Genomic DNA, 9,261 nt, shown 5'->3' with positions numbered 1-9,261 from the left:
CCCCTTCAAATCTAGTTTAAAGCTCTTTCAATGAGCCCTGCTAACTCCTGCGCAAAGATCCCTTTCCCCCTTTGAGACAGGTGCACCCCGCCTGTCGCCAGCAGGCCTGGTGTCGTGTAGACCGACTCATGATCAAAAAGCCCAAAATTCTGCCGGTGATGCCAGACTTGGAGCCAGGTATTGATCTGCTGGCTCTTCCTGTTTCTTCCCTCATCATTCCCTGCAACTGGAAGGATAGAGGAGAACACTACTTGTGCTCCTGATCCCTTAACCAGTCGTCCCGAGGCCCTGAAGTCTCTCTTGATTGCCCTTGGACTTCTAGTTGCAACTTCATCGCTGCCTACCTGAAAAATCAATAATGGATAGTAATCCGAGGGCTGTTCCAGGGCAGGAAGCTTTCTTTTCACATCTGTAACCCAGGCCCCAGGGAGGCAGCAGACTTCCCTAAGAAGTGAGTCCGGTCTGCATATTGGGCCCTCTGTTCCCTTCAGAAGGGAGTCTCCTATGACAATGACCTGTCTTTTTCTCTTCATGGAAGCAGTTTTGACACAAATATGTTTAATTTCATTTAAATTTAAAATTTAAATACATTAAGATTTGAAGGCACTTATATAATTCTGTACTTGAACTATGTAAACATGCATCTTGGACCATAACAACATAAAGCTAATAGCCATCTTTATGTCCTTCCTTTACGACCTGTGCCTGTACGATTGTGGTAACTGTATTAGCAGAAGAATATGAAAATAGTCCTAGGATGGGAAAAACACACAATATACATTTCCGTAAATATTAAAAGGTCTGATAGCAAAACAGCAATTAAACAGCTTGTATACTTTCCTGTGGCTATGGCTCCTTTATCACTCATTTCTGTCACTCCCTGGAGTTTGCTAGCACTGGGCTGCCTTTCAGCAGAACAGGAAACTTCAGGTTAGCTGATATTCCAGGTGTGTGTATAATTCCCCAAAGTGCTGACAGCTCTGCTTACAATTAGTGGTAATGACAATGATCTTACTGGTGTTTCCTTTTTACCGCAGCTCTGCTGGGGAAGGGAGTTGCTGTCATTTAGAATGGCTTGTGGTTAGGCGGAGAGCATGGCAGAGCTGACCAGGCTTGTGGGTGAAGAGCTGGCCAGGAGCATTTAGGCAAGTGGCAGCCAGGAAGACAAATTCATCTGAGTTAGGTGTGTTAAAGTCTTGGAGGCAAAGTGTGGAGATATAGCAAGATTGTTAATAGATGTTTTTAATAGCAGAACTGTTTTTTGTGCTGCTTGAAACCAGAGTTTTCAACAGGGCTTATTAAATACATGTGGTGCTTTTCCATGTGAATATGTATTCTAGGCCGCTTGGAGTAAGTGTGGCTTTTTAGAATGAAACTCTGTTTAAAACAACCCAGCAGTGGTGCCAGTGGCTCGCAGGAGCTTCTGAGTTGAGATATCCAGAGATACTTTAATTTTTTCAGCCCCTAGAAGAGGCAGTAGCAATATAGGCTACCCCTTTTCTAGTGCTTTGTGCTAACCAGGTTTCTTCTGTTCTTTTTTTGCTGTGCAGAATGAAAGGCCCAATACTGGAGATCAGAGTTAGCAGTGTGAAAGATTGGGCTCTAACCTCATTGCTGTACTTCACATAAAATGTCTATTCAGGAGAGGCAGCTGGACATATCTCAAGGAATAACGTCCCAAGAAACCAAATTTCCCGAGGAAATAAAATACTGTCTCAGGGCTACCTGCTTGGACAAGAGAAGAAAAATTTTTTTAGAAGTTTTTTTTAAATGTACTTTGCACTCACAGAGGTTTTTTTCGGAGTAACCCTAGCCATTTTCTTGGTATGTTGCTTTCTTGTTCTAACAATCCTTCAGAGGACTCCTCCTTAAAATTCCCTCATCCAGTCCTGTGCAAGGCAGGAAAGTTTCTAATTTTGTGATATCACTCATGAAATAACATTTTACTCAGTGGGCATGTAGAGTCAGTTAATATCTCTGCATGCAATTGCCTGCTTAATCTCAAAAAAATTTAAAAAAGGGCAAAAAAAAAAGTGCACATATGTATTCTCTGCTTGAATGCATATTTGCTTGTGTGTATATTTAGAGTCACGTATGTTTTTAAGCTAAGGAAAGTGCTTTCTGTTCTCTACCAGCCAAATTCCTGGTACTCTTTCAACCTTGTTTGATTAAAACAGCCTTTAACCTTTGCTTGAATACCTGTTTCTTAAAACAACCTATAATTCATCCCTGCAACAAGATTAGGAGAACTCGGGGTGTGACAAAATTGACATGTAGCTGCCTGGAAACCTTGAGGGAAGGAGAAAGGAGGAAACACGACTGAAACACAGTGAGCGTGAAGACAGAAGTTGTGGGGCTGGAGTCTTGTTGCAGGGCTGGCTGGGGAGCTGGCACAAGTGATTTCCAGGCGTGTTGTTTATACTGAGACAATTCCATCTCTTTCTCATTTGTGTCAGCTTGCACCCAGAGACCTGCTGAAATTTCAGGCTTTTCTTCCTTTCCATGAGAGGAGTGGGGGAGGGCTTGGAAGGACCTTGTCATCCTTTCTGCCTCCTGCTATAAATTCACTTGGACTGTCACCAGTTTGTTCCTCTCCCCCAACCAATGTGAAAATCCGTCTTCACCTTGTCCCCTGCCTATATGTGCTTGTCACAGATTAGCAGCATTTGCTCTTGACCTCGTTTTATTTTTTCTCCTCTTCCCAGTGCCTATTAAAATTAGTGGCTAATTTGTGGAATATCACTTTAATACCAAATTAAAGTGCAACATGTTGAATGGTCTGGTTTGGAAGGACCATGAACAGCAGATGGTTCTGCCGTCAGTGCGAACTGCCTGGTGCAAAGAAGTCAAAGGGAGCTTGTGATTTCTTTTTATTCAAATTCTCGCTCATTTCTGCTTTAGTTTGATTTATTCGGTGGTTGGTTTTGTGGGGTTTTTTGTTCTTCACAGTGTTTATCACCAGGTTTCCTTTCAGGATGTTCTCTGCCCTGTGTGGGTGGTGAGTTAGCACAGCACAATGTGTGGCTGCGCGATGTTGCTTTGCCTGTGTCAAGGCCAGTGATGGCAAAATGGTGTCGTGTGTCAGAGCCAGCACCTCGCGCTGGTGCCAGCAGTGGATGAACGGAGTCCCTGGCTTCACCTGCTCCTGTCCACCCTGCTGCCACCTGTACCACAGGCTGAACAGGCCTTTGGGACAGCCAGGGACCTGCAAAGGCTGTAAAGGGAAGAGGAGAGAGAGGATGGGGCGCTATCACCCTTACTGTCAGAAGCTGGGATTGTGGCCTATAGCATGGCTGTAGCAACAAAAGATGGGGCTCTCCTGAAGTCACTGCTGTGTTCTTTTTTAATTTGTTTTACAGCAGTGCATAGTGACTGATTCTAGTGTGCATGCACACAAATACTAAGAAATCATTCTGCCCTTAAGTCACTTGCAATTTAAATAAACAAGGCAGGCAATCTGAAAGAGATGACTGGGAGTCAAAATGGAGCAAGGAAAGCTGACCAGACCAGTATATTGCACAAAAGATGGGGCAGAGCTGAGATCTGATATCTGCCTCCCTGGGGCTTTTACCTCATGTTCATCCTTCCTCCTTCCATTTCCCTTTCCTCTGACCTAAAGATTAATTGTGCATTGAAATCGTAACAAGAATTCGCGGTGTTAAGAATCTGGCAAACGGAAGGGAAAAAATCCTCAAGGAAATTAGCAGTCCGCGAGCATTGTCTGTTCCTTGGATATAAATGACTAGGAACTTCCCAGCCAGGGAATGTTTTCCCTTTCTTTTCTCTGTAGCTTGCATTATCCTTAGGTAAGCATATTGTAGCATGCTTGTCTCCAAGTCCATGTTTTCATCGCAGAAATCCCGACCCTGCTGAAATCTGTCATGGGGCGGAGTTTCCATTTACCCTTTGCGCTTTAATGCCCAATCTCCACGCTCAACGAATGTGGAAAATACCTGCTTGTTCTCCAGTTAGCAAATAGGCAAAGGCAACCATTGTAGCTTTCCTGCACCCCAATCTGCTTTTGCTTTTCCCGGCTTGTGACAGAGATCACCTGTGACAGAGAAGAGAATGTGTCAGAAAATGGTTTCTGAAACAGATTGCGCAGTGTAAGGATAGGAGGTAGAGTGTGAAACAAAGATAGGTGACTGTAGCAAAAGAGATCTGAGGCAGGTATTAGGAACAACTTCCCAGCTGTTTTGAGTGCTGAAGAGTTGTGGGATCTCTGGTGAGAAGTTTTTAAGCAAGTCAGACAGTCATCTGTCAGTTGGTTGTGCCACAGGGTTGAGGAATAAACTGGAGGTTTCTAGAAGTGTTTTTTCTAGCCCTATTTTCTTATATCATTGGTAGTTCTTTCAAAAGCATATTTCTCATCTGTCCCGGAGGTGAAGAAGGTTTACTGAGTGTTTAGTCCTCCCCCCCAAAGCTTCCACCAGTGGAATCTGGAGGGTAGTGAGCACAGTGGTGAATCCAAGCCGATCTGTTCAGGAGATTTTATTTTCCCTTTCATTCAGTCCAGGAAGCACATTCTCTGTGGTACTCTGAAGTCTAGGCAAAGCTGGAGCTTACCTCTGAGCTTGTTAGCAAAAGGCTTGATTCAGACTAGCTGTTTCTGGAGAGGTAGAAAGGAAACAACCAGGAAGAGGCAGAAACCTTGTCTTTAGAGGATGGTGGAAAGCTCTGCACGATTGTTGACTGCTCCTTCAGATAGCTTCCTTCTGCCAGGCATGCTCGTGACACTAATCCCAATAATTAAAGGACTTTCTATCTCTTCAGTGTATGTAATTGGGTATGGTGAATGAGCTTCATGTCTACCACCCCTTCTATTTTCTCAGTGCCTCTTGGCCTTTTCATGTCTCTTCTGCATTGCGTCAGTGCCTCCTGGCAAATTCTGTCTGTGTCTGTCTCTCAGATAGAGCCAAGTGTGTGTCTGGCCTTGAGAAATAATCATAAATTTTGTTCTGTCAGGAGGAGAGGCTGGGACAATCCAGTTGAGATTTGAACCTGTAGTTCAAGGTGGTTTAAGGATTTCATATCACTTAACCCATCCCCTCCAGGCGTCACTTGTGTCTGACATGTAAATCAGGCTGGAGGAATAAGTGAAACAGATTGCTTGGTGCTCCAGAAGAAGGTTACAAGGCAAGCCTGTGTCTTTAAAGAGAGTACCTTCTAATAAATTGTATCTGCAGAGAAATACACCAGCCCCTACATAAGTAGTTAAAGTTACTGCTTCAGTGTTGGCTTATAAAACAACTTTATCACCTCTATGACGATAATGATTAACAAGCTGATTTACAAGGGTGGGGTCACAAAGCCATTTGGCAAATTTAGCTTGTCTCACAGTGGCAGTGATACAGGACCTGAGTTTTACAGTATTTTCACCACTTTACCTGGAATAGTAAATCCTGGTGGTGGGGCTCTTAAGCAGAGCAGTAGCAACAGATACTTCTCTATGAGGATAATAACCAGGGTTCTCTCCTGTGCTTCTGGTACATGAAGAAATTACAGGTCCAGGTCTGAAGATTCAGGAGAGTTGGGGACATTTCTAGCTCCCTTCTCAGTGTTTATTCCCTGATCACTTAGCCACAGTGAAGTGACGGTGTTCCTAGACGTGCTGTTCATGATGCCTATGGTTGTTGGCTGTCCCTTGTGTCAGAGCTGGCAGAATATAGAGATGTAGATTTCTCTTCCTTCTCTTAGATTCTGGATAGCTTCTTTTAAAATATCCTTCATCTGTTGATTCTCCATTATCTTGGATCTTAATAGAAGAAAAAAATATTTTTTTAACTGCTTCTGATTTTACTTTCATTATCATATGTTGGAAATTACCCAGACTAGCAAATTTAATCTAACAATTATTTTAATCCAGAAACCCTTGAAGTGGTTTAACATACCGTGACACTTTTCAGAATTTGGACTTGTTAACTTAAGCAGTTCCTCACATCGAGCAGAACAGCGTATCTGAAAGCTCGGCAAGCTATATCCCATTTACCACCTGTCTTGACAGTCCTTATGTAGGTGATCAAAGGTATTTATGATCTCCATGCTATGTAAACGTCTGCTGCACTTTTAGAAGTTGGTAAAAATGCACAGAGTAGGAGATTTGATGACCCTCACTCAAATTCACAACATAGACTCCTGCAGGGATGGAGGTCTTACTCCTTACCTTTTACTTCTTAGCTAGCATTGCTGACAGGAGCCCTGCCCTCAAAACAAACACTCACTGCCCTAAGAAATGTCTGAAAACTGTACTTTTTTTTCTCTCCTGTCCAGAAATTTCATCATGTCTAATAGATTTCAGTGTTGATTTATGTGGCCATGATGCAAAGGTTGGATATTTCTGTGGACCTGGTCTAATAGTGGGCAAAAGGCTATGGAGGCATTACTTGAAGCAATAGTGAATTACAGCTGACTCATTTTTCCTTCCGTTTCCAGACACAGTCTGAGTTTGGAGGGGACTTCCATGCTTACCTGGTCTAATCAATATTTGATTGCTTTTCAGTGACACCCAGTCAGAGACTTCTATTATGTCTTTTCTAATCTGAACAACTGTCAGGAGCTGGAACAAACTCTAACTAATTTTGTATTAGGGTTTCTTTGTGCATTTTTTTTGTCTTGTTCCGTTTTCCAAACAGAAAGTTACTACAAGCCGTGAGTTTAGGTTACCATCTCTCTGGGTTAGAACTCTCAAGAGAGACAGGAAGTTCTGCCACTGTTACCTTGGCCACTTTTCTAGTTTGGTTTTTAATATGAAAACATATATATTGCAACACTGTGCTCACTTACATTGCTCTCCCGTGGGACTAGTTTGTGCAACCCTCCTTCATGCTGGTAAGTATGTTCTCATACAAGGAGTCTTTGTTGACTGAAAAGGGAAGACAAAGTGACTTGACTTCTCTCTGCTGTGTGTGATAGGCTGGAGTTTTGGACCCCCTGTACTGTGCTGTATGGGAGGAGGAGGTTTAGGGGCAAGGCTAGGGCTGGGGAGTGGGGGCCTTCAGAGGTGGACTTCTGCCAGCATTGTACTTGGCCCGGAGAGCTTGGATGCGGGATGGGGTCAGGACAGAGCTGTAGCTCAGCACGTGTCAGAGATGAGGGGACTGCCTCTCCTCTGGAGCAGGGCAGCGTCGCGGGCTCAGAAATGTGTCATGAAGGTAGGGCACAGGGATACCAGTGAGAGTCCCCTGGGCAACACGTTGCTGCTCCTGGAAGTTGTCTGTGGGCAATGGCCCTGTTGTGCACATAGTGGGCTACTGAGGAGGATTTCTCTGCCTCTGGAGGATGCTGTGGTCTATGGCCTTTCTAGTTCTTATTCTCTGGAGACAGCTGGCTGCTCGCTTGTTTCTGAAAACATCACCTTGATAGAGTGAGGGAACTATGAGTAACTTCCAGTCTTTGGATAGAAGGATCAGGAAACCTTTGGGGGCCAGCAGCTCTCCTGACAAGTAGTTAAACTTTGACTGATCACACATTGCCTTCATGATCATATTAATGTGATGTATCCAAAGGGATTTCAACTCGTACCATAGCCCCTGCTGCCTTTCATCTTCTCTATCTTCCTGCTGAATCAGGAAAAACATAACCCAGTGCATATGCATCGTGTCTTCCTGCCTCCCAAGGATCTTGCAGCCGTTGCCAATGTTGGCTTGTCTGCTAGCGTTCGGCAGTCCCCATATTTCCCCCCCACCTCACTCATACAGAGCATAATTATTTCTTTGTATTTATACTGCTACCCAACTGAACAGTAGCACAAAGATGTACAGAGAAGAAAGTTTGATTTACCTTTATTTATAACTTTGACTTGTATGAAAAGCCTCTATTCTAGAAATCATCTAAAATAATTGTCCCAACACCCCTTTGGCATGTGTTCAGATACTGTGTAGCCTTTCAGTTTCTCCCACTGCTACAGACAAGTCTCTGCCTTCCCCTTTTGCTTGCCAATACTACCTCAGCTTTCCCGAGCCGGGTGCAGGAGGCTGGGCAGCGGGGCAGGTTGCTGCTCCTGCTGGCTCTCCTGGCTTCTCCTCTCCCCTCCCCGGCAGCCCCGGCACCTGCAGGGTGGAGGTACTCTGGCTGGAGGGATGCTCTCTGCAGTGTGCAATGTGGGCAGGGAGCCTGCACGGGAGGCTCCTCCAAAACACAGTTTGTCCCATTTAGGGTGGGAGATATGTGGCAGTTAGTGTAAAAAGCAGTGTTCGTTTTGTTGGTTTAAATTGTAAGTGCTTTGAGGGCAGGGCCTGTCTTTTAAGTGTGTACATATGGGTGTGTATTTTTATACAATTCCTAACGCGAGACACGCAGTTAGGAGCTGCAGTATGAAAAGCCACAGCTTTCTGTCCTGTGGTAGCTTAGAGAAGTGTTTTTTCCAGATCCACAGAGGTGGACAGTGATTCTGATCTGAACACTGGGGCTATTCAGAGACACAACTTGCTTTGGGCCTCCGAACACAAGTATTTTCCTCCCGTTATCACCAAGCAGCATACCCCAATATATTCCAGGTGCAGCAGTGGTAAGCGAACTGTAAAAGCATGGCCCCATGTCCAGAATCCTGTTGGGATGGGTTCCTTGACCAGTTTAGGAAGAGAAAGGTGCATTTTACCCTCCATCAAGTGCTGACGAGGATGCCATCATCAATCACCTTTCACCCTTAATTTCAGACAATGAAACAATTGCTTGCGCTACAAAGAATTTGGATTAGAAGACAGACCTTGCTCTTGATGTGTGCTGTTAAGTAGAAGAGAATCTGAACTCAGCAAATTTTAACTTGTTTTAAGCTTGATGCTCTTTTTTTTTTTTTTTTTTTTTTTTTTGAGAGAGGCAGGAATATATTTTTAAGCCTTTGCAGGTGCATGTTGAGGCTGTATTATGCTACAGGTATAAGTTTATGGTGAAATTTTTGGTTTCTGTTCCTTTGGCATACTCTTAACTTAGTTTTGTGCTAAATTTCCACATTTCGTATGAAATGCCATAGACTGTTTTGCAGCTCGTAGTGTGTGATTTCACAGTTTCTCTATTTTGTCAGCTTATTTTGTAAACTGAAATGTCCTTAGGAAAGGTTCAGGTCAAAGCTCAGGAGTGACTCCCGACAGTGGGAAGAGACATGTGCTGTGTTAGACTGCATGGGGGCTGTGGAGTCTCCATCACTGAAGGGCTTTAGTAACAGATACAGCTGTAAAGAATGACATAGATGTTGCTGTCTCTGCCAAGATGGCCTCTTGAGGTCCTTCCTCCCCCCCCCCCTACCTCCCACTCTTTTTATTTTCT

General features: G+C 44.0%; 1 protein-coding gene across 2 annotated transcripts in view; it reads left to right on the top strand.

The window, feature by feature from the left end:
• PLEKHM3 (pleckstrin homology domain containing M3) overlaps positions 1 to 9,261 on the top strand; it is a 95,758-nt gene that overhangs the window by 62,564 nt on the left and 23,933 nt on the right. The window contains exon 7 of one of the 2 annotated variants that reach the window (XM_009284642.2): positions 1,551 to 1,615. The exons of the other annotated variant lie outside the window; for it this stretch is intronic. Coding sequence (XP_009282917.1) covers positions 1,551 to 1,583 — 33 coding nt within the window. The 3' untranslated portion in view covers positions 1,584 to 1,615. Of the gene's footprint in view, positions 1 to 1,550; positions 1,616 to 9,261 lie in introns of those variants that run through there. 2 annotated transcript variants of the gene reach the window in all.

The sequence above is a fragment of the Aptenodytes forsteri genome, unplaced genomic scaffold (assembly GCF_000699145.1).
Source record: "Aptenodytes forsteri isolate BGI_AS27 unplaced genomic scaffold, ASM69914v1 Scaffold183, whole genome shotgun sequence".
Classification (NCBI taxonomy): domain Eukaryota; kingdom Metazoa; phylum Chordata; class Aves; order Sphenisciformes; family Spheniscidae; genus Aptenodytes; species Aptenodytes forsteri.
Note: the sequence above shows the minus strand (reverse complement) of the source record. Positions and strands in the feature narration are given on the sequence as shown.